Below are 26,040 nucleotides of genomic sequence, written 5' to 3' on the forward strand. Positions count from 1 at the left end.
TTTTCCATAGATGTTGCCTAGCCTGCTGAGTTCCTCCAGCAACCTGTGTGTAATGATTTCCAGACCCTTCATCAGGACTGGAGAAAAAAGATGAGAAATCAGTGCAAGAAGGTGGGGGAGGAGGGGAGAAAGAAGCACAAGGTGGTAGGTGAAACTGGGAGATGGGGAGTGGTGTAATAAAGAGATGGGAAGTTGATTGGTGAAAGAGATAAAGAGCTGGAGAGAAAGGAAAGGGGGAGGAGCACAGAGGGAGGTGATGGGCAGGTAAGGAGATAAGGTGAGAGAGGGAATGGGAAAATGGTGAAAGATCACTTGGAGTATTGTGAGCAGTTTTGGGCCCCTTATCAAAGAAAGAATATGCTGACCTTGGAGAAGGTTTGAAGGAGGTTCACAAAAATGATTTCAGGAATGAAAGGCTTATCATACGAGGAGCTTTTGATGGCTTTAGCCTGTACTCACTTGAAGTTAGAAGAATGAGAGGGGATCTCATTAAAACCTATCAAATGTTAAAAACCTTGATAGAGTAGATGTGGAGAGGATGTTTCCTATAGTGGGGCAGTCTAGGACCAGAGGGCAATACTTCAGAATAGAGGGATGTCCGTTTAGAACAGAGATGAGGAGGAATTTCTTTAGCCAGATGGTGGTGAATCTGTGGAATTTGTTGCCACAGGGAGCTGTGAAGGCCAGGTCATTGGGTATATTTAAGATGGTGCTTCATAGATTCATGATAAATTGGGGGAAAATACAGGAGAATGGGGTCGTGAAAGAAATGAATCAGCCATAATCAAATTGCAGAGCAGACTTGTTGGGCTGAATGACCTAATTCTGCTCATATGTCTTGTGGTCTAATGGTCCTACTCACACTTCCCAGTCAGACGATGGGTTAGGTGAGTTTATCAGCTGCCAATTTGCAGAGCAGGATTAAGAACCTGGCTCAAATGAGAGGTAACATGAGAAATTTATAGCTTAATGCTGACAGTACAATCTAGAGTGACAGTGCAGTGGATACAGACAGCTCACTCCACATGAACATTGACTGTCACTGACCCACAATGCACTGGCACTAAGAAAGACAATTTAGCAACAGTCTATTCAACAGAGTGTGAAGTCTGAGCTGAAAGAAAACCCTAGTGATTAAGTGCAGAATCCTCCTGAGAAGAAGCTTGGCTGAAGCGAGCAGGTGTTGAATTCTGAAGAAAAGTCATGTTGCATTGAGGCAAGAAATACAGTGAAGCAGCACTGCAGTGAATGTGGGTGAGGGGCTCCAATGAGAGGGGTTAATATTAATGAAAGGTATTGCTTCAGAGACGTAAATCACATGCTTAAGGTACTCTTCCACTGTGATGGAATTGTAATGATTTAACTTTCTCTTACCTGTTCTATCCAATAATATGATACACAATCCCTTCCAAAAGCCCTTGGTTTGAATAGTAGAAAATAAAGACTGTGTATATTTATCTTCTGTGTCTCTTTCATGGCTAATCAACATGTGAAGTTAATTTTGTGCCATGAAGACAGTGAAATTCTTGGGCAGAAATTTTGACTCCAGAAAATGCTTCTAGAAATACGCATGAGAGGAAAGGAAAAAAAACAAACAAGTTAATAAGCTTGTCAAAGGATTGGAACAAGGTGATGTATCTTACAGGAAAACTGCTCAGTGTTTCCAGCCATTGAAGGAAAATACATCATGAAAGTCCAAATCAAAGGCATCATTTCAACAATAGCTCGGCAATTTCGAATAATGGGCAATTCACAATCTTGAGGGAAGGCAGTTCACAGGAGGAGGCTATAATCTGTTTGAACACCATGAGATCACTTCACAACATTCTTAAAACACATTTAAAACTCACAGCGGATTTCTACCTTATAAAAGATTTCCAAATTACAAACCATTTGTAAAGCAAAGGATTTCCAAAGCATAGGTATAACTTTTATAAGTTAAAAAGGCATACCAACAATGCAGACAAACCAGGTGTCTGTTGCAGAAATGGAAGGGAGAGGAATGGATTCCAGTTCACCCCGTGTTTCTATCATGCTTCTTGATGCTTCTGGATCATTCCAAATAATCCCGGACTGCTCTCTACTTTTATATTATTTTATACTATTTGCCACCTGGGTGACTTCGCACATATGTGATTTTTTTCAGATACCTTTCAACACAAGAGGTCTAAAAGCTTCTGGAGACAGATCCCAGATATCCACAGCTAATGCTGTGAAGCTGACTCTTGAAAACACAAGCAATCCAACTATTAGCAGATCAGCTATTAATATGCTAAATGCTAATATCGATGTGGTCTGCTGCAAGCTTCCTTGAACTAAACAACTTAGCCAGCATTGTCTAGTTTGATACAAGCCCAATGAACATACCCATTTCCTTATGCTGCACCTGTTGAGCAGTTAGCCTAGGTGCTGTGGGACCAGCAAGTCTGTAGTATAGACAGTGCTTGTTTGCAAAGCTTTTTTTTAAACTTCAGACTGATTGTTGTTTGCCATTTACATTAAGAACTAAAGACTGGCTCCTGTTTATGACAAGAAGCTAAATAAAGAATACTGGTTGAAAGTTTAACTTACTCTAAAACAACACTTCAATCATTGCCAGTGTCAGCCGCTGAGTTTGGAAAGCTAAGCTTGCCATAATGGGGGCATTGTGAGTGGACCCAAATGCAAGGCACAGACACTATACTACCAGGAACAGGACTAGGCACAAGAAGGAAGCAGGGGAGGTGAGGAAGAAAGGACGCTGGACATGACACGGGCCCTGGATGAGACAAGGACTCTGGGCCTGGGCTAGGACCTGACTAGGATAAGGAACCAGGACATGGAACTGGGAACTAGGAGCCTGGGCTTGGACTCTGAGCCAGAGACTGGACAAGGACCCAGAACCTGGGTCTTGACTCGGCTTGGACTCCAGAACCAGGTGAGGACGAGGCTACAGGACGAGGAGAGGCACAGGACGGGACAAAGGAACCTCAGCACAGGACGAGGGAATCCCAGCACCAGGCTGGGCAAGGTACTCCTGTGCTGGGCGAGGCACATGGACATGACGAGAACCCAGAGCCTTGGTCGAGGGAGAGACAACAGGACTGGACATGAGACTCCTGGACAAGGGAACCCCAGCACAGGACAAGGGAATCCCAGCACTGGCTGGGCAAGGTACTTCTGTGCTGGGCGAGGCACAGATGAGAACCCAGAGCCTTGGTCGAGGAAGAGAGAGGAACATGGAACACTGAGCCGGGACCCCTCCTTGGGTACAGGACGTAGGGCTGGGACTCATAACACAGAGCAGGGACCCCTCCTTGGGTACAGGACATAGGGCCGGGACTCATTACACAGAACGCTGAACACGACGAGACAGTTCCCAATGCTAGGTAGTGGCAAAATGGCCAGACCTATCTAACATGGAGAGACACTTCCAAACAGGGGGAGGGGAAAGGGGTTAGGACAGGAACAATCCAGCAGCTGGAGGCTGAATCCTGAAGCTATTTATGAAGCCAGACCAAACAAGAATCAGCTGCCTCAACAGAAACTGGGGAAACCCAGAAAACCTGGAATGAGGAACTGGACTGGACCGCGAACCAGAATGCAGATTTCATGGACCGGACCATGACAAAGCTTGGCAAAAAAGAAAAGAGACCTCCCAGCCCAGGACAGTGAATATCCATTATAAAACATCCGTGTCACTGCAAGATTTCAGAAGCACAGTCACTGTATGATTCTATTCAGTTTGAGCTGCTGCAGTAAGTAATATTGATTGGATCTTGATACAAGTGGAGAAGCTGAAACTGCCTGAGTTCTGGGGAAGAACTCAGTGTACACAAAGGCAAGAGATTCTAAAGATGCTGGAAATCTGGAGCAACTCACACAAAACACTAGAAGAACTCAGCAAGTTAGGCAGATGAAGGTCTCAGCCAGGAATGTTAACTGTTCATTTCCCTTCGTTGATGCTGCCTAACTCACTGAGTTCTTCCAGCATATTGCGGGAGTTGCTTTCAGAACTGCCTAAAGAATAGAATCAAGGGTGGAGTGAGTTGAACGCTTTAGGGGTGACTGTATTGTGATACCAAGACAGTTCCAAAGTTCTTACTAATGGAAAATCAATACAGTGTAGTCAGGGTACTATTGAACAAACTGAGAACAGACACATTGGGTTGAAAACTAGAAAGGTACAGTTAGAGGAGACTACTTTGTTTCTTCAAATGTGACAGCAGAGAGGAGAAAAGGTTTGGTGTCTTCAGTAAATCCGTAATGACGAAGAGGCTACCTGAAGAGTTAACTCGGTTTCTTCACAGAAGCTGCTTGACCTGTTGAATGTTCTCAAATTTCCCCCTTTTATTTTGGATTTTCACTTTCAAATACCGCATTGATTGATCCTTGATGCATTATTAGTCAAATGAGATGGCATTGTTTGGTATTCTCCACCCAAGTTATCATATGCAAAACGGGTAATGATAGAACTACCAAGCAGATCAGACAGTCTCTGTGGAGAGCTAAACAGGATAAACATTCCTGTTCCTAGGATTGAACATAACCAATAGCTTGTCCAGGCCAAGAAAGCTTATCAGTACCTGTACTTCCTCAGGAGCTCTGCACGTGACCGAGAAACTGCAGAGAGTTGTGGATACAGCTCAGAAAAAGCCTTCTCTCCATCGATTCTATCTATGCTTTTGGCTGCCTCAGTAAAGCAGTCAGCATAATCAAAGACCCCCCCCCCCCCCCCCCCCGACGCACTCTCTCTCCTCTCCTACTGGGCAGAAGGGCAGAAGATATAAAAACCTGAAAGTACACATCACCAGGCTCAAGGGCATCCATCCAGCTGTTATAAGACTGTTAAATCATGCCCCAGCGTAATAAGATGCCTCACAATCTTGGTAAAGGAATTAAAGAGAATCCACAATTGTCATGATATGATGCCTCACAATCAACAGCGTTATGATCTTGCACCTTATTGTTTAACTGCACTGCACTTTTTCTGTAGTTGTTACATATTAGAAACATAGAAAACCTACAGCACAATACAGGCCCTTCGGCCCACAAAGCTGTGCTGAACGTGTCCTTACCTAAGAAATTACCTAGGGTTACCCATAGCCCTCTATTTTTCTGAGCTCCATGTACCTGTCCAGGATTCTCTTAAAAGACTCTATCATATCCGCCTCCACCACCATTGCTGGCAGCCCATTCCATGCACTCACCACTCTCTGCGTAAAAAACTTACTCCTGACATCTCCTCAAAACCTACTTTCAAGCACCTTAAAACTGTGTCCTCTCGTGTTAGCCATTTCAGCCCTGGGAAAAAGCCTCTGACTATCCACACGATCAATGCCTCTCATCATCTTGTACACCTCTATCAGTTCATCTCTCATCCTCCGTCGCTCCAAGGAAAAAAGGCCGAGTTCACTCATCCTGTTCTCATAAGGCATGCTCCCAAATCCAGGCAACATCCTTGTAAGTCGCCTCTGCACCCTTTCTATGAACATTGTTATTTTTTTCACCTTGTATGACCTCAATGCACTAAATAATGATTTAATCTGAATGAACAGTGTACAAGACAAACTTTCCTCTGTTTTTAGTGTCATAGAGTCATAGTCATAGAACACCTTAGCACAGAAGGAGGCCCTTTGGCTCATCTAGTCTGCCTAGTCCCATCGACTTGCTCCCAGATCATACCCCTCCATACCCCTCCAATCCATATACCTATCCATGTTTCTTTTATATGTTGAAATTGACCCTGCATCCACCACCACAGAAAGGTGACAGTAACTTAAGTAACTACTTGTTACAACAGTGGTGTGCAGAAGAGTATCTTGGAACATACAACACATCGAACTTTGAAGTCAATGGGCTATAGCAGCAGTAGACCTCAAGCATACACTCAGTGACCATTTTATTAGGTACAGAAGGTAACTAATAATGTGGCCACTGAGTGTATATAGCACGTGAGTAATTCTTAAGGTACACTACTTTCTCTTATTTCCAACATCACATCATGACAATTGTGGATTCTCTTTAATTCCTTTACCAAAAGAAGGAGTCCAGGAAATTAAGATAGCATGGTATCACAGCAGCTATACAAGCCAATTAATGTGGGGGTAGGTAGTGGATGAATGGAGGTGGGTGGGAATGGATGCCTATGAGCATGTGATAGAAGATTACAAGGAAGTAATTCAGGTAGTAAGACTGTTGATGATGCTCTGAGAGCTTGTATTGACTCATGGTCTGAATATTCTTCTGCATTATAAGAAATAAGATAACAATTGTCACAAATTTCCTCTTATCTCTCCAAAATATGTATTGAGTTTTAAATAATGGCATTCCATTTAAGCTATCACCTATTTCTTCTTTCCTCTCATGGAAGTTAGAAAAAAAGTATTTACAGCACAGGTTAGAACACTTTGTATAATTACTTTCCACATGTGCGAAGTTTACATGTCGGCTTAGTCTAGAGTTCTAGTTGCCTACCTAACTAAAGAAATTCTATTGATTACAAATCTATGCTTAAATTGCACGGTTATGTTGATGACATTTAAGAACCTCTTATATTTAATGTGACGATCGCGGTAATATTCCGACAGGATTCGATAAGTTTCGGCATAACTGTGGTGGAGACCTGTGTTGTGTTCTTATTACCACGTTGCTTCTATTTTGACCTCTGCGCTTTCCGTAGGTCAGTTTATTTACGAAGGGATGTTTCCAGGCAACAGTTCCAAAAATTTGGTAACTGAGCAACCTAACCAAGGAATAGGTGGACGGTGGCGAACTAAACAGCAAGGAGCCTGCTCCGAGATTAGGCGGAGGAAGAGGGAGAGACTGGGATCGGGAGAAATCTGAGACGAGGATAATAACTTTGAGGTATATTGGAGAAACTAAGGACAGGGAAAAGAAAACTCCTGGAAGTGCGAGTGGAGATTCGTACGACGAGAAGCGGGAGAACCTGAGATGGGGAGAGGAAACATCTGAGCCTGAGGGAGAAGACCTGGGATAGAGAGGGGAAGGTTTGGGAGAGAGATAGAAAGAGTAAGACAGAAATAGAGAGAACGAGAGACAGATAGAGAAAGAAGAAAGAAAGTAAGATCTGGTGTATCAGAGGGAGAGGAATCTGTGAATGGAATAAGGATCAAACCTGTTGAAAGAGATAACAGAAAAGGCCGGAAGGGGTTGTGTGGGATAAGGAACACAGGAAAGAGAGAGTCAAAGTTCCTAATTAGCAGAAGGTGGGAAATCATATATTAATCTCAGGAGGTGGTAACAGCATGTCAGTGCCATTTTCCAACACCACCCTCCGAATTCCCCGTGGCTTTGGGACTTTGTTGGAGGGGCTGTCCAGAGAAGTGCTGAGAGAACAGCCACGAGACATCATAGAGTTTGCTGCCGAATACTTTGAGGATCTGCTGAAAATCAGGACGGGTAACTCCATTTATTGCCATGCTTAAACTGTCTACCGTACATTGCCCTCCAATCTCTTAATGCCTCCAATTCAAACATCTTTGCTTTTGCATTATAATACCACAATGTCTCTAGCTCTATAGTTTGCTAGGATTGCTGTCTGCTCCAACTTTAGCCTCTTGTATATTCTTTACTGCTGCTGACTTCAACTATTCTCACCCCTAAATTCTGGGATTTGCTCCTTCTCAACATTAAAAAATGAATATGAGACGACTACCTACCTGTTGAAGTGCAGCAAGGTGTTGGAGTTAAAAACAAGGCAGCGAAGCATGTATCTCTTTGGAAGGGAGGGAGAGCAGATAGTTAAATTAAAAATAGGCAAAGAGTTGAATGTTCTGGACTGAATGTTAACTTTAATATGGCTGGTTGCATTAATGCTTTCTAAGCTTTTTAAATGAGTGTCTGGAGTTTTATGTTGATAAGGCAAAGCAATAGATAAAAAGTGTTTCATGCCTTTCCCATAAAGTCTCACAGCACGTCAAGGAAGACTCCCTTGGCTGATGAATCATAAGATATAGGTGGAGAATAAGGCCATTTGGCCTGCTGAGTCTTCTCCACCATTCAATCATGGCTGAATGGATGCCTTCCCATGTTGAAAACACATTCAAGAGGATTGAGGGTGGAAAGACCATAGCCTATGTTCTGGATGACAGACTTAAATGTGTACAGCAAAGACTGACACCAACACCGATCAATTTATTGAGCCCCGTACATAGCTATCAGATTGGGTCTATGGCAAGTGGTGAATGCAATAAACTCACTTGACCTAATCCTCATCAGTCTTATCTGTTGCAGATACATCTTCCATGACAGTGTTAGTGGATTTTCCTACAGAGACATTTTCCATTACAAGTTCACAGAATATGAACATCACCAACAGTTTATTCCTACAAGTACATTCCGACTTGTCTCTGACCTGAATCAACCACATTGTTGAATCTGGAGGCACACGTAGATCAGATTAGGTAAAGATGGCAGATTTCTTAGTGAATCATAGGGATTTTTTTTATATGACAGCCTATTAATTTCCTGTTCCTCATTTCCCCCAAGTGTATCAGATCAATGCTACCTTACCCCATCACATCCATTTGTGAATCCCTGACTGAATGAACTGTTCATGGATAAATGTGCAAGAACAAGGCTTTGATTTGAAGATGGAGGGAGAAGTTCCAAAAATATCTCCATCTCCATCAGACAACATACTGGTCACAATTCCAAAGACATACTGCAGAATTAACAGTGCCTTTAACTAATCTACTGTATACTAGTACGGTGTAACAGTGCTGGCATCTACCCAACAAATGCAGTAGTTAGTCACAACGTGCAACTTGCATATTACAACATGATACATAAATATTCATATATACATTGTAAAGGTTAACTAAATATTAATCTTACATTTGCAATTACACACTTTGTACTAAAACTTGTGAAATGAAAAGGTTGCATGATTAAAAAGTAAAATTTTTGTCAGCACCAAAAATACTGAAAAGGTTAAATTTGCCATACTAGTTTCAAATGAATTCACTGCATAACACTTATTTCCATATTTATTATTGGAACATGTTTCTATTTTCTCTCCTCTCTTCTACTGCCTGCTGTTCAATTCAGATTCTGGTATAGACCCTGCAGATTGGGCAGCACAGTTAGAGGATCGATTCTACAACAACCATGTGTTCAAGGTAAGTGTTTGCAATTAGTGACAATTTATTCCTTAAGTTCCCAAATATGTGAAATTCAATTTAAGATATTAGAGATTCATATATGATGCACTTACTTTTAAAGTGGTTTAGTAACTCCTGCCAGACAGTTGAACATTATGGGAAAATGGCAATACAATGCTTCAGAATCAGAATCAGGTTTATTATCACCGGCATTTAACATGAAATTTGTTAACTGAGCAACAGCAGTTCAATGCAATACATAATATAAAAGGAAAAAATAATAATAAATAAATAAGTAAATCAATTACAGTATACGTATATTGAATAGATTAAAAATCGTGCAAAAATAGAATTACTGTATATTTTAAAAAGTGAGGTTGTTCAAGGGTTCAATGTCCATTTAGGAATTGGGTGGCAGAGGGGAAGAAGCTGTTCCAAATCGCTGACTGTGTGCCTTCAGGCTTCAGTACCTCCTACCTGATGGTAACAGTGAGAAAAGGGCATGCCCTGGGTGCTGGAGGTCGTTAATAATGGATGCTGCCTTTCTGAGACACTGTTCCCTGAAGATGTCCTGGGTACTTTGTAGGCCAGTACTCAAGATGGAGCTGACTAGATTTACAACCCTTTGCAGCTTATTTTGGTCCTGTGCAGTAGCCCCTCTAGACCAGTCAGCGATGCAGCCTGTCAGAATGCTCTCCATGTTCCATCTATAGAAGTTTTTGAGTGTATATGTTGACATGCCAAACCTCTTCAAACTCCTAATAAAGTATAGCTGCTGTTTTGCCTTCTTTATAACTGCATCGATATGTTGGGAATGTTGGGACATTCCTGAGGTGCACCAGTGTTGATCGTCAGTGAGGAGGAGATGTTATCACCAATCCGCACAGATTGTGGTCTTCTTGTTAGGAAGTCAAGAATCCAATTGCAGAGGGAGGTACAGAGGCCCAGGTTCTGCAACTTCTCAATCAGGATTGTGGGAATGATGGTATTAAATGCTGAGCTATAATTGATGAACAGCATCCTGAGTGTTTGTGTTGTCCAGGTGGTCGAAAGCCTTGTGAAGAGCCATTGAGATTGCATCTGCCATTGACCTATTGTGGCGATAGGCAAACTGCAGTGGGTCCAGGTCCTTGCTGAGGCAGGAGTTGTGTCTAGTCATGACCAACCTCTCAAAGCATTTCATCACTGTAGATGCAAGTGCCATTGGGCGATGGTCATTATTAAGGAAGCTAAGGTTTTGATCTTAGGCACTGGTATAATTGTTGCCTTTTTGAAGCAAGAGGGAACTTCCACCCATAGCAGTGAGAGGTTGAAATGTCCATGAATACTCCCGCTAGTTAGTTGGCACAGGTTTTCAGAGCCTTACCCGATACTCCATCTGGACCTTCAGCCTTGCGAGGGTTCTCTCTCTTTAAAGACAGCCTAACATCAGCCTCTGAGACATTGATCACAGCGTCTTCAGGTGCAGGAGGGATCTTCACAGCTGTAGTTGTGTTCTCCTTTTCAAAGCAGGCATAGAAGGCGTAGAGTTCATCTGGTAGTGAAGCATCCCTGCCATTCATGCTACTGTATTGGGTTTCGCTTTGTAGAAAGTAATGTCTTGCAAACCCTGCCAGGGTTGTCATACATCCGATGTCGTCTCCAACCTAATTCAAAATTGTCTCTTCGCCCTTGAAAAAGCCCTCCGCAACTCATACCTGCTTTTCTGGTATAGGCCTGGGTTGCCCGACTTGAATGCCACAGATCTAGCCTTCAGCAGACGACATACCCCCTGGTTCATCCACAGCTTTTGGTTTGGGAATGTACAGCAAGTCTTTGTAGGCACACACTCATCCACACAGTTTTAATGAAGTCGGTAACAACTGCAGCATACTTATTCAGATTTGAAGATGAATCCCTGAATATAGTCCAGTCCACTGATTCAAAGCAGTCCTGTAGGCGCTCCTGTCCTTCCCCTGTCCTTGGTCCTCACTACTGGTGCTGCAGTCTTCAGTCTCTGCCTATACTCAGGGAGTAGAAGTACAGTCAGGTGATCAGACTTCCCGAAGTGATGGCATGGAATAGCATGGTAGGCATTCTTGATGGTGGTGTAGCAATGGTTCGGTGTGTTGTTTCCTCTATAATTGCAAGTGATCTGTTGATAGTAGTTGCTTAGTAATTTTTTCAGACTGGCCTGGTTCAATCCAAAGACTTAATCATTGTCTGTAAAATTATTGTGGGTTCATCAAAACAGAGAAAATACCTTTCTTGCAGGAGAATCAAAGACTAAGGTCTTCAAAGGCCTTTTTAGAGCCCTTGCTATTTTTTTTGTCTGCTAGTTTACTCAAAGCCACCTGCAAATTTATTTAATTATCTAATAACAGTTCTAATACCACAAATATTATATCCATGTATTCATATATGTTGGGCTGCATGGTTGTAAGTCAGACTGAAGTGGATAATCAGGTAATTGATTAGACTACCTGGTTCCTGAACTGACAAACTATCAACTTTGTTGTAGCCTTTCTTAATTTCCATTTTGGGATGGCAGCCTGCTTGAACAGTTCCAGAGAGTTGACCCACCACAACAGTTCTCCATAACTGGCTAGTTGACCTTGTATCATATTGAGCACCTGCTTGTTTTCAAGGTTTGTGTCTCTCAGTTTCCCATATTATCCTCATATATTTTCTTATGATAGAGAATCCTTTGAGCCCGTTCCATCAATGCCATTTCTCTCCTCTTTTCTTAGTCACCTATTCTTTCTCAACACACCAGTCCCATTGAGTGGCACATTGCTGCTCCAGCTAGTGCAGATGACTCACAGCTCCAGTGGCCTAGGTCTGATCCTGCTTGTGCCTTAAATGTGGAGTTTGCATGTGCACCCTGTGACTGTGTGGATTTTCTCTTAAGGCCTAGAATTCTGCCACATCCTGCTCTGCTACTAGTCTCAAGTTTCAATGTCGTAGAAAGTCAGATTCACCTCCTCCTTACTTCCTGATCATTTCAAACTTCCAAGTGTGGGCATGCATGCACTGAAGTCCAAGAGGAGCTAAGCTTGAGAGGCTGACAGACATTTGAACATAGCCCAGTGCTTATTTATGTGCCGATGTAAGGACTATAGGCAGCAATACTATTTGAAGGAACAGCTCTTCCTGTATCAGCTCAGTGAGCCTCATAACTTCTGTGACCCAGTGTTCCATTCTGACCTCTGGTGCTGTCTAAGTGGAGACTGTTCAGATATTGCTTCACTTAGATGTGGGCATCTTCATTATCCGAAGAATCATGAATAGTGATGAATATTGTGCAATCATCTAGGCACATCCCTACTTTTGACCACATGCCTGTAGGTAGATCATTGATGAAGCATCTGAAGATGGTTGGGCCTAGCACAGTACCCTTCAGAGTTGTTCCTTTTGGCTGAGATGACTGAATTCCAACCATCACAACCAACTTACTTTGTACTTTGCATACAGCAGCGGATTTCCCCCCCGATTCTAATTGACTCCAATTTAGCCAGAGCTCCTTGATGTCATTCTCAATCGAATGCTGTCAAGGATAGTTTCTCTCACTTCACCTCCGGAGTTCAGCTCTTTTGTCTATGTTTGTACTAAGGATGTAATGAGGTGAGCAGTTGGCTGATTTTGGCAGAACCCAAATTGAGCTTCAGTGAGTAGATTACTGCTAAGTAAGTGCAGCTTAATAGCAGTATCATTTATTCCCTCCATCATTTTGATGATAATTGAGAGTAGACTCATTGGCAGCGTTGGATTTGAACTGCTTGTTTTGGACAGGTAGTTTCCCAGATTTTTGGACGGATATCAGTGTACTACAATACCTTAGCCAAGGGTGCAGCAAGTTCTGGGCTCAGGGCTCAAGTCTAAAGCCCCTTGCCTGAATGTCATTGAGGTACAGTCTTTGCTGTATCCAAAAACTTTAGCTGTTTTGTTTTGTGGGGGGGTTTACATGGAGTGAAACAAATTAGTTGAAGACGAGCATCTCTAATGCCTGGACCACTGGAGGAGAAACTCTTCCTATTCCAACTCTGCATTGGAATGGAGTGTTTTAGTCCATAAGTCAATGCAAGGGTCCTAAATGTGCCCATGTGATGATACATTGAATGTTAATTTAGTTGAGACAGCATCCAATTTGAAAGAAATATGCTAATGGCAGCAAATCATAAAGCACAAAAGCTTCTGCAGATGCTGGAAATCCAGATTAACGTACACAAAATGCTGAAGGAACTCAGCAGTTCAGGCAGCATCCATGGAAAGAAAGCATCTATGAAAAGGCAGAAAGAGTCGATGTCTCAGCACAAAATGTCAACTATTTATTCCTTTGCATAGGTGCTACCTGACCTGCTGAGTTCCTCCAGTATTTTGTGTGCGCTAATACCAGACAAGGAGATAAATGATTTTGAGTTAAAAATAGCATGTGGTAATAAAGGTATTTGTATTTGAGAATGTTATTAACACCTTGTTGTATCTACCCAATTCTCCATTGCTAATTTTCTTGAATTTATCTCTTTTGTTGGTTTTATTAGTCTCTATTTTATGTAAACCACTGATGGTAACTTAAAAATCTAAAACTATATTTGTTATTTTTTATATTTTGTTGCTATTACTTCTCCACTGCATGTTTCATAATTTTTATAAGATTTGGTACAAAAAACTTCCCATTTTTGGATGCATTGCCAAGGATTCAGACCACTAGATAGTACAATGCAGGAAACTTCAAGAGCTGCCATATGACTTAAACAGAAGTAAAGAAAATTGAAGATTCTTTTTCTCTCAAGTGGAAGGGTTCAAACTGGCACAAGGGAACATTGCATGGATTGTGTCCTTGATGTTACATGCAATGAGACAAAAGAGACATTCAAGAGCATTCCAAATTCTCGCTCCCGCCCAAGGGAAGAGCCATCTACAGTGACTATTTTCTGTGAAACTAACGGAGCTCCATCCAAATGTGACTAAAAATAGAACGCGTGGTAAATTAGAATAAACTAGCTCTTTCTAGCATTTTTCCCCAAAGATTTTCATCCAAATACACACGCCAAAAGTATATTCAAAGTTTTTGAAATGCTTATATTTACCCTGCCTCATAGAGATTGCAATATAGAATGGAATTTGAACCTTTAATCTGACTTAATTTGTAACATCCTCTTATCTGTAATGAGACATATTTCTGTAATGAGACCTATAATTGTGTGTTGGTTCATATCATCATTCATGATCAATTCACAAGTGACTCAATTCCTTGCAAAATAAGATGGCTTGTCACAGAAGGAAACACCAGCCTGGAGGAAGGGTCCAAAATAAGAACCAATTCATTCTTTTGAGGCAAATATTAACATCCTTACCCATGAGAGCGTCAGAGAGACTGGGGAGAATAAAACCATAAGCTTCCTCTATCTCCCTTTTTCGTTGCCTTTTCCTGTTACCATACGGTATTGTGCAGGTGCACATATACTTGTAATTACTTCACAAATTATGATACAACACAGTCAAAATTGGAAGGTGTTATGAGATTCCAAATTACAACACGTTTCTTTTTAAGCGTAGAAGAGCATCTTGAAAGTATTTCCTAAGCAAGTCAGCATCACACCACTCTGTCTTGTACTTACCAATGTACAGCACTGTGCAAATGTCTTAGGAGCATGTAAAACATCCTGTAAAGCAAAGGTGCTTTCAAAATTAATGAGATGAAAAAATTCTAAATAACAAAAAACGCTATAGAGAACAGTAATAATTAAAAAAAAACTAAATCAAGACAATAGTTGGTGTGACAACCCTTTGCCTTTAAAACTGCAAAAACTGCATCAGTTCTCTTGGGGACACTGTCATGCAGTTTTCTAAGAAAATTGGCTGGTGGGTTGTTCCAAGTATCTTCAAGAACTTACCACAGTTCTTCTGCAGACTTTGGCTGCCGTGCTTCCTTCTGTCTCTCCAAGTAATCCAGACAGCCTTGATGATGCTGGGGTCAGGGCTCTGTAGAGGCCGTACCATCCATTGCAGAACTCCTTGTTCTTTTTTTTCGCCGAAGATAGATCTTTATGACTGTAGAGGATTTTGGCTAATTGGGGTCAGGTAAATATCTTTGCGAGATTTTAGAATTGTGTGTCTGTATTGCTTAATGCCTGGATCAGCAGAAACTCATTGTGTTGCTACTGCTGTAGACATAAGACTACATGATGTTGCCCTTAGCCTACAGCTGTACACTACGAGGCGATGTTTTTCCCTCTAGCTTCCTTAGAACAATACCAAATATGGAAATGTTGAAAAATCCATACCCGTTAGACTTAGCTTTTTTAAAAAATTTTTTTTATTAGTTTTTCAAAACATTTTACAAAATTAAAAACCCCAAATCCCAATGAGGAGCATTAATACAGAGCAAGGTTAAGCATACAATATCAATATGCTACAGAGGAAGAGAATTTAACAAAAAAGCACCTAAATTAAAGACAAGTGAGCTTAGTGTCCTCCCCAAACCCCACAACACAAGAAAAAAAAACAACAATTCCAGACCAACCACCACACAATATAGAGAGTATAAGTCCGGACAGTCAAACTCCCAGACTGTGAATACGCTTAGCAACAGAGGATAATAATGCCTACTACCAGAAAAGAAAGGGAGCTGAAAGCAAGGGACCGAAAAGAAAAAAAAAACCCTAGTCAAGAGGAAGGTTATGAAAGTACTCGATAAAAGGCCCCCAGATCTTATGGAACTTTAAATCCGAATTGAGAACTGAATAATGAACGAATATGAGTTTCTTGGAGGAAAGCAATGTCAGCTTTGAGTTGTTTAATATGTGAGAATACCTTCCTCCTTTTAACAGGGTGGTTCAGTCCCTTTACATTCCAGCTCACAAATTTAAGTGCACTAGCCATTATCAATTACTAATGCATAAAAGGCAGCAGGCATATAAAAAATCAAGCGGTACAATAGCAGTCTGGGAGCAGAGATGTAAACATAGATTCGTAAGGTCAAAATATAAACATGTCCTAACCAATAAAGAAATGTTGGAACTGGAAAATCCACCCCATCCACACAACCCAAAACTAGACGGCTACCAAAACAAGTAGCTAGCTCTACCAAAGAAATTAACCCAAATACAACTTCCAGATGTGTCATTGACAGCAGTTCCGTATAAATGCTATAACAAACAGTAACTAGTTTATGCACTAGGAAACATAACTACAGATTAGAACACCTTCTGCCGAGATATACAACTTAATACAGAGAAAATCGGAAGAAAACCAAAACTAATCTACCCGCGAAATATTATAGAAGGATAAAGTAAGAGAAAGGGAAAAAAAAGGTAAGAAGGAAAAAGAAAAAAAAGAGGAAGGGGAAAATTGTAAATTCAAGACGAGTATTTATCAACCGTTTACCGAGAAGGGAGAAAAAAACATTCAGAGAATGGAAAAAAAAGGGGGTGAAGAAAAGAAAAAGATAAAATAAATAAGTATTTAAAACAGAGGAAAAATAAATCAGCAGTTGAACTGTGAACCGACAAACAGGGAGGCCTTCACTAAAGACTTCAAACCTCCAAAACAAGTTAGATTTAGTTGTAGAACTCTGTAGGTAAAGTTATACAGAGGTGAAAATAGATTACACACACACCAAATCCCGGGAGAGATTGTCAACAGCCTTTAGAGTTTCAGTGAATAATGTCTGAGTGATTCAAGTGAATTCCGAGTCCAGAGAAAGTAATTTTACTACGAGGAGTACTTATCCACCATTTTAGGAAGTCCGATCAGATTCCGAAGATGACTGGATAGCCGGAAGACTTGCCACAAACGCTTCGGCTTCCCTCGCTGATTTGAACCACTTGAATTCCCCGGTATTAAACTTGATTCTTAGGTCAGCAAGATTACGAAAGGAAGGTTTGAAACCACGATCAAAAAGCACTTTCATTACGCCTTTATACTCAGCGCGCATCTTTAAAGTCTGGGGTGCAAAATCTTCCACAAAGCAAATGGTTGTATCCTGGAAAGAAAAAGAGCCTCTGCAACGTGCCTCCACAATCAGACTATGTTTTACCTGGTATTGATGGAAACACAAGATTACTGGTCACGGGCGGGTGCCCAGAATTCTGGGAGGTACATTAACTCTGTGTGCCCGTTCGAGCTCGGGCGGGTTTGGAAGCAGATCCTTCCCGAATATCTCACAGAGAAACTCGGCGAAAAACTTCACGGTTGACCCCTTCTCAGTTGCCTCTGGTAATCCCAGAATTCTGATGTTGCAGCGTCTGCTGCGATTTTCGAGGTCCACCATTTTGGAAAGAAGTTTATTAGATTTTTCCTCTAAGCTGGAACAGAGAGTCTCCAAGTATCGAACCCGACTTTCTAAAGCTTCAGAAGTCGAATCGATGCGAGATAAGTGTTCAGCATGTTTGTCCACTTTATCGTTGATCCGATCCAGTTTGTCTTCTAGCTGTTTGAAAGCGGTTTTAATTTCCTTTAAGATTTCGTCTCGGAGATTTGCAAGCGCCTCCATCGTCACGCCCGACGAAGTCGTAGTTTCTTTTCTCCCGGATTTAGAACTCTTGCTAGACATTGTAGGTTAGATATATTCACAGGCAAGTAAGAGATACCGAAATAATTCCTATCTAAGCTTTATAAAATGGAGACATTTAGTGCAAAGGTAGCGACAGTAACGGAACAAAAGTTCGGAGCAGCTAAGCAATCGTCATCTTACCGGAAGTCAGACTTAGCTTTAAAGGGGGGTGCATGTACTGATTGTAAATGGAGTAATTGCTCTCTGGAGGGATAGCTCCCCATGTCATGAAAGTTGAGTCTCCTAATGAATACCTTGGTCTGAATCTTGTGTGGAAACGGAAATTCTCCAGCAATGACCTTGGCTCTATGTTTGGGTCTTTGTCCTGCTACAAAATGAAATTGGGACTGATCAGATGTCTCCCTGATGGTATTACGTGATGGATGAGAATCAGCATTGAGGATTCCATTAATTCTGACCAGCTCAACTCCATTTGCCGAAATGCAGCCCCAAACCTGCAGGGAATCTCCACCATGCTTCACTGTTGGCTACAGACACTCATTCACGTAGCACTCTCCAGCTCTTTTCCGAACAAACAGCCTCCTGCTTGAGCCAAAAATTTCAAATTTTGACTCGTCAGCCCAGAGCACTTGTTGCCATCGTTCATCACCCTAGTCCTTGTGTTTTTATGCGTATGTGAGTCTCTTGGTTTTGTTTCCACTTCAGAGGAATGGCTTTTTGGCAGCAACTCTTCCATGAAGATCAGACTTCTCCAGGCAGAAGAGGGGTGTACTTGGGTTCCAGTGGTTTCTGTGAGTTCAAAGCTGATAGCAATGCTGGACTTTGAAGGGATATCAATTTGATGTATCTCTCATCTGCTGCACTCAGTTTCTGTGGCCAAACACTGTGTTTTTGGTCCTCAGCCTTGCCTGTTCCTTTGTGTTTCTTCAGAAGAGCTTGAACAGCACATTTTGAAACTCTCATCTACTGGAAAATTTCTGCTTGGAAAATCTTGCTGATGCAGGATGACCACTTTGTGACTTTTTGCTGTGCTCACTTTTGCCATGGTGTGAGAATGAATGTTTTGAAGGTTAAACTGTCACATCAGCCACACCCTCACCTTTTAGTTTGGTTGTCCTTCACCCAGTTTGATTCCTTCTACACCCATTTCTCTTTCAGTTAATCAGTGTAGTTCATTCAACTCATTATGTCGTTGATCATTAGCATCCTGTTTGTTATATACCTATAAAGAAATCAAGTTCTAATTTGAAAAGCATATTACTTGATATGCTACTTCCTTTAACAAAATACAAAAAATTCTTTGTAACATTTGTTTTTGGAAAATGAGTGTTTAGAAATTAAAATTTGCTCTTTTCTACTGACACACTAATGCAGAAGACAAAAAAAATCTAAAATAAAATTTATGTAAAAATCTAGGGTGCCTAAGACTTTTGCACAGTACTGTACATGATCACCAATACAATATGTGCACACTGAACAATCCAGTTGGTAATGTTGCATTGTACTACAGTGAATTGCATTTCCCTGAAAAGGACCAGTGAATGGTAGTACCTGAGGAAGAACAGCAAATTGCTTCCTGAATGTCCAACTGAGGATAATCAATACCAAATCTGTCATCTTCAACGAAGTGTTGAAATAGGACAGCCATGATTTGTCACTATAATTTAATAGAGTAGTGGATGAAATTTTTCAATAGTACATCAGTTAACTGACACTGGCTAGAACATTGCTCAGTATTGTAGATGATTCCTATCTTATTCTTGATAGAGATGGATGTGTACACCATTGACCTACCATTAACAGTGCCAACGCCATTGTAAGATTTAGCCAAAAGTCCTTGCAAAAAGTGACACAGTTTCCCAAATCTGTAAAGGCAGTGTTCTACCATCATTTCTAGCTAGCTGTGCCTGGATCTACAATGAAAGTCAGTGACTTTACAATAGTTCACGGTACTGAGCACAGATGCCATCTTTCATTGAGGCATCCTGCCCAGCTATACAAACTAAAAAAAGCTGAACCAAAATGAGTGCAGGTGGAAATGGTCAGTTTTAAAATAAACAGAAAAAAATGTGTGATTGATCTCAAACATGAGAAAATCTGCATACCCTGGAAATTCAAGCAAAGCAACACAAAATGCTGGAGGAACTCAGCAGGCCAGGCAGCCTCTAAGGAAAAGAGTGGAGTTGACATTTCGGACTGAGAGCCTTCATCAGGACCTGATGAAGGGTCTTGGTCCGAAATGTCAAATGTACTCTTTTCCATAGATCAGAATCAGATTGAGGTTTATTATCACCAGCATGTGTTGTGAAATTTGTTAACAGCAGCAACAGTTCAATGCAATATATAATATAGAAGAAGAGGTAAAAAATAAAATAATAATAATAATAAATATAAGTAAATCAATTACAGTATACATATATTGAATAGATTAAAAATCATGCAAAAAACCCAGAAATAATATATATTAAAAAAGTGAGGGATTGTTCATGGGTTCAATGTCCATTTAGGGATCAGATGGCAGAGGGGAAGAAGCTGTTCCTGAATCGCTGACTGTGTGCCTTCAGGCTTCTGTACCTCCTACCTGATGGTAACAGTGAGAAAAGGGCATGACCTGGGTGCTGGAGGTCCTTAATAATGGATGCTGCCTTTCTAAGACACCGCCCCTTGAAGATGTCCTGGGTACTTTGTAGGCTAATACCCAAGATAGAGCTGACTAAAATTACAACCCTCTGCAGCTTCTTTCAGTCCTGTGCAGAAGCGACCCCCCCCCACCCCCACATATCAAACAGTAATGCAGCCTGTCAGAATGCTCTCCATGGTACATCTATAGATGTTTTTGAGTGTATTTGTTGACATACCAAATCTCTTCAAGCTCCTAATAAAGTATAGTCACTGTCTTGCCTTCTTTATAACTGCATCGATATGTTGGGACCAGGTTAGATCCTCAGAGATCTTGACACCCAGGAACTTGAAACTGCTCACTCTATCCGCTTCTGATCCCTCTATGAGGATTGGTATTCGTTTTATCCTTCCTGAAGTCCACAATCAGCCCTTTCGTCTTACTGACGTTGAGTGCCAGGTTGTTGCTGTGACACTATTCCACTAGTTGGCATATCTCATTCCTGTACGCCCCTCTGGTCACCACCTGAGATTCTACCAACAATGGTTGCATCATCAGCAAATTTATAGATGGTATTTGAGCTATGGCTAGTCACACAGTCATGTGTATATAGAGAATAGCGCAGTGGGCTACACACACACCCCTGAGGTGCACTAGTGTTGATCATCAGCGAGGAGGAGATATTATCACCAATCCGCACAAATTGTGGTCTTCCAGTTAAGAAGTCGAGGATCCAATTGCAGATGGAGGTACAGAGGCCCAGGTTCTGTAACTTCTCAAATTAGATTGTGGGAATGATGGTGTTGAATGCTGAGGTATAGTCGATGAACAGCATCCTGTTTGTATTCTCCAGGTGGTCTAAGGCCATGTGAAGAGCCATTGAGATTGCACCTGCTGTTGACCTGTTGTGGCGATAGGCAAATTGCAGTGGGTCCAGGTCCTTGCTGGGGCAGGAGTTCAGTCTAGTCATGACCAACCTGTCAAAGCATTTCATCACGCTATGTGAGTGCTACTGGGTGATAGTCATTAAGGCATGCTACCTGGCCTGCTGAGTTTCTCCAGCATATTGTTTGTGAAGATTGACCTCAAGTTGGAAATTTAATATTAAGACTTGCTGAGTGCAATGAGCCAGGTAGAAGATGAGATGCTGTTCCTGAGGCACTCATTGTAACTGTACAAGAGGTCACAGGCGGAATGGGCGGGGTTCTTCCAGGTGAAGCAGCGATTCACTTGCACTTCTTCCATTCAGTGTTCATAATGGCCTCCTCTACACTGAAGAAACCAAACATGCATCAGGCAGTTGCTTTATGGAGTGACTACCCATGCTTAGATCTTGAGCTTTTGCAGCCTGTCACTTTAATTCATCACTTCACTCCCAATTAGACATGCCAAGCATGTTCTACAATCTAACTACTATATCATATTTCACAGATAAAGGAGGTTAGTTTGACTTACCTGCCCCTGAATTATCACACTCACCTGTCAGAGATATTTGCTTTATTCCACCTGTCCGCTCCCCACCTACTCTGTCTCAAAGTAACTTGTTTTCTCTCTTTCCCAGTCCCGATGTACTGCCCTGGACCTGAAACATTAATTGATTTTCTTTCCACAGATGCTGCCTGATCTGCTGAGAGTTTACCTCGTTTTCTGTTTTTATTTCAGGTTTCTAGCATCTTTTAACATTTTCATTTAGATAAGATTTTGCATTTGAGATTAGTTCAGCTATAATTTTCCACATAATAATGACCAGCCAAAGGTACAACCAGTGATAAGTATGCGTATTTAAGAGCCAGGTATTGCATCCAGATTAAACAGTAGGAAAAAGTTGATGAATGCTTATGCATAATGGTACATTATATATATTATATACATGGTGCATTATGCTTGCACCATGTAACTCCTATCTCGGGTTTTGGCAATTAATGATTTTTCCTCACTACATAGCTTTAAGCAATCCCATGGCATTGTCTGGAAATCTTAGTGCTTCTTAATGCCCACAAAATTTGAGCATAACTTTACAAGAATGAGATGTAAAAGTACAGGTATGCCTAGAGGGCTCAGTTATTATGTCCTTATTAATCTTGAAATTGCATTGAAGCATTATGATCCAGGAAGAATTTCTGTAGTGTAAAGTCAAAGGCCTTAAATGTGATTAACATTGGCATCAGTCTATGGTAGGACTATTGTTCAGAGCAGGGTGTCTTTCACAGAACATTTTCTCCATTGTAATATGGAATGTTAAACTGCAGTTCCAGTCAAACATTACAGTGGCACCCTGCTGCTTAAGGGACCTGTTTGGTTTGTAGCTCGTAATTCCTATTTGCTTTGGTTGAAATTGTTTTTAATGATGGTTCATTCTCCACCATTTGTAGGAGGTTCCTTATTATGTTTTCAATTTTGATTACAAGATCTGGATGCTGAGTGCCTACAGATTTGAATCTCAATTCATTTTTCTCATCTGATCCCCCCAATCCAGATTGCACAGTACCCCTGCACAGAGTGAGACAAGCAGAAATGTCACAAAAAATAAAAATTCTGAAATTGAAAAGGTTTATCAGACTTCCCTCTGCAATGTGGATCTCACCATGTGCAGAATCATTGGCGTAAACTGCATCCTAACACTCTGTGTGCCAACATAGGGTGTGTTGGGTAATTCTACCAGCCTGGTCTATGCACACCTGATACAGCACTAAAATAAAATAATAACTATCATTTAATTTTAGCGAATTTGATTTGCAGTTGATTTAATTAATTTGTAATATGAAGCTCCAATGATTTTCATACCAAACTTGTTTAGAAAGATAAACTTAAAATGACTGCAATTGGGTAGTAGAAATCATGGAATGCATAATAGATTTACTGTAGATACATTACCTAACTCTGAAGTGTAAAAATAATTAAATTACACATTTCATGGCAAAGCATTTTAATTTATTGATCTAATTGTGTAGCAAATGCAATTACAAGAAGGAATCATATAATTCCATTTAAGAATACTAAAACAGAGAGATCTGGCAAAATAAATTTGGCAGGACCAGTTTGGATAGTGATTGAGCAACTATAGGGGACATTTGGCTTTTGAATAAGAGCATTGATTACTGAACTGATAAACTTCTAAAAACTTCTAACCTGGTTCGATCTCAGGTGATCTGTTGCACACAAGTTAAATGTAATGAATGATTCAAGACCTTGAAGGTACAGAAGGTTTAGCAAGGTAATATCTGCTGGGGAGAGGGGCATTATTTACGTGGAGAAATTGAAGAAGATGGTATTGTTCGTCTTCAGGCAAAATAATTTGGGGAAAACTATATAGAATTAGCTGTCCTTGACAGCTAATGGAAGATGTGATAGAATGCAGAGATTTTTGGTATGTGTCAGGAGAAGCTAGTGGGGTATGAATAGAGAGCCCTTTACCAGAGCAGTCTGAAAACTGTCCTGAAGTAGCAGAGGCAGAGGCAGCATTTGATTTGAATATGACGAGTCAATCATAGGGCCATTTGTGTAGTGCCGCAAGAAATTGTATGTCCTTATGTATGCACTTATAGTCAATGAATACACCCTGATCAGTTGACAGTAACTTCTTTAAGTTAAGTCAGGTTTGAAATCTGAATTAGAAAATGACCACACACACACACACACACACACACACACACACACACACACACACACACACACACACACACACACACACACACACACACACACACACACACACACACACACACACACACACACACACACACACGTCTCACCTACCCTTCTCACTATTTGCACATATTGCCACCAAGTCAAGCATGGTCTAAATGACCTAAATACATAGCAAGATGTTCTCTAACATAGTTCCCTTCCTCTTGCAGGAGAATCTGTCACACATTTTTCACTATGAGCACAAAATTAACTGGAGACAAGAATGACCCAGATACCAAAACCCCTGGAGATCAGGGTTCTAGGCAATACTGCAGCAGCTTTCAGAGAGTTTGTGGATAGCAATGACACTAGCACTATTGAAGCTGAAAGCATGTTTGTGCATGATCCTCAAGAACACATTTCCCGTTATTGTATGCTCTCTTCCAATTAACAAGCTGTATTTAGAATAAGCTTTCCTTCTTGTTTACCTCCTTTCTTCTGACCTAACAATACTCCTGTGTTTTCCTTTTTTTTAGACACCCAGAAATCTGCTGTCTGACCAGTAGGTGGTTATAGAACAGAAAATGAGTAGAAATTAGGTGTGGGAGGAACTGAGAAATGGGTTCAGTCCTGGAAGTGGGGTTGAGTAAGTGGAGGATCTGATGTCTGAACCATGACACCAACAGAGGGAAGCTATGCTTGAAATCGAAGCAAAAGACACAAAATGAAGGAGGAACTCTGCAAGCCAGGCTGCATTTATGGAGAAAAGTATAGTCAATATTTTGGGCCAAGATCCTTCATCAGGACATGGTCCCGCACCAAAACATCGACTATACTCTTTTCCATAGATGCTGCCTGGCCTGCTGAGTTCCTCCAGCAATTTTTGTGCGTTGATCCTGGAGAAGCCATTTTTGAGATCTCATTGTAGGAGATGATGGAAAATTATGTAAAGTAGTCCCAGTCATGCTACCTCACAAATAATGGTGTCATGACAATTAACTTACCAACTGTTTGGGTTTGCTGAGGCTTAAGAAACCCAGCTTCTGAGGAAGGGTCCCTGAGCTGAATATTAATCAGTTTAGCTTTTCACAGATGTTGCTTGACTGATCAATTTTATTTTTCAATAGATTTGTTCTTGTTTCAGACTCTAGCATCAGCACTTCTATTTACAGTATTTCCCTGAAATCCAATTTTTCTTGGTGTGAAAGTTAATTGAATTGGTTCCATCCCGATTAGAATGGTTAAATTGCAAGGCCATCTCCTGGGATTGGGCTGCTTTATCCTCCCCCTGTGTTGTCCAGGAAAACCCAGAATTAGCAGGCTGGTTTCACATTTTGCTTAGCATTAATCTTGTTTGCCCACATCTAATCTCATGCATTTATCCATATTAAAATTCTCCATCTCAGAATATAGTTTGCATTTTAGAGTTTTCAAACAACTCAATTCATTAGAAATCAAGGTAATGCAGTATAAATAAGGAGAGAGAAGGGAGTGGGTATGCAGTGTTACCTAAGAACGACTTGAAAGTACAACAAATCTTCCCACAAAGCAAATGACATTATTGTAGTAGCTAAAATGTTAAATGTTAGTTTTTCCAAGAAAGGATAATACATCTTTTATACAGCTGATTAAGTTCAAGGCCCATGGGAGCACCTAAATTAGCCATTATAATACTTATATATGCAGTAGTTGGAGGTACCATCCTACGGATGCTGTAAATAATGTAGTGTTGGATTCTACCTCAAATGCATCCATAGATTTGGAGAAAATAAAAGGTTTATGAACCCTTAAAGCTAACCTTCTATCCTTCATTAAATATAATGTGTTTTGAGATGTTTTTGAACAATGCGATAAGTCTTTGTGTAGACTCAACTTATTCTTACTTTCTTAAAGCTGTAAGTAATAATTAACACTGACTTAATCAGACAGATTGTAATGAATTGTTCTTCAGAAAACATAACTGATTTGTTAGCTATATAATCAGAATAATTATCCACTTTCTTTTCGCAGGAAAAACAAACACCCAAACCTGAAAATGAACCAAAATCTGCCCCGGTGCCAGCTGCCACAGTGCATCAGGAGAAAGGTGAAGGCGTTTTGGTAGGTGACCCAGGTTCAATTATCTGTATTCATAAGAGAACACTTCTTAATTCTATTTTCAGATGTTAGGATAAAGGTAAATAAAACCCACT

General features: G+C 40.8%; 1 protein-coding gene across 2 annotated transcripts in view; it reads left to right on the forward strand.

Annotated features, from left to right (window-relative positions):
* The first annotated feature begins 6,721 nt into the window (after window positions 1–6,721).
* LOC140716819 (uncharacterized) overlaps window positions 6,722–26,040 on the forward strand; it is a 52,313-nt gene continuing 32,994 nt past the window's right edge. For both annotated transcript variants that reach the window (XM_073029740.1, XM_073029741.1), the window contains exons 1-3: window positions 6,722–7,401; window positions 9,052–9,122; window positions 25,859–25,948. In XM_073029740.1, the coding sequence (XP_072885841.1) occupies window positions 7,248–7,401; window positions 9,052–9,122; window positions 25,859–25,948 (315 nt within the window). In that variant the 5' untranslated portion in view covers window positions 6,722–7,247. The remainder of the gene's footprint in view (window positions 7,402–9,051; window positions 9,123–25,858; window positions 25,949–26,040) is intronic.

The sequence above is a fragment of the Hemitrygon akajei genome, chromosome 26, assembly GCF_048418815.1.
Source record: "Hemitrygon akajei chromosome 26, sHemAka1.3, whole genome shotgun sequence".
Classification (NCBI taxonomy): domain Eukaryota; kingdom Metazoa; phylum Chordata; class Chondrichthyes; order Myliobatiformes; family Dasyatidae; genus Hemitrygon; species Hemitrygon akajei.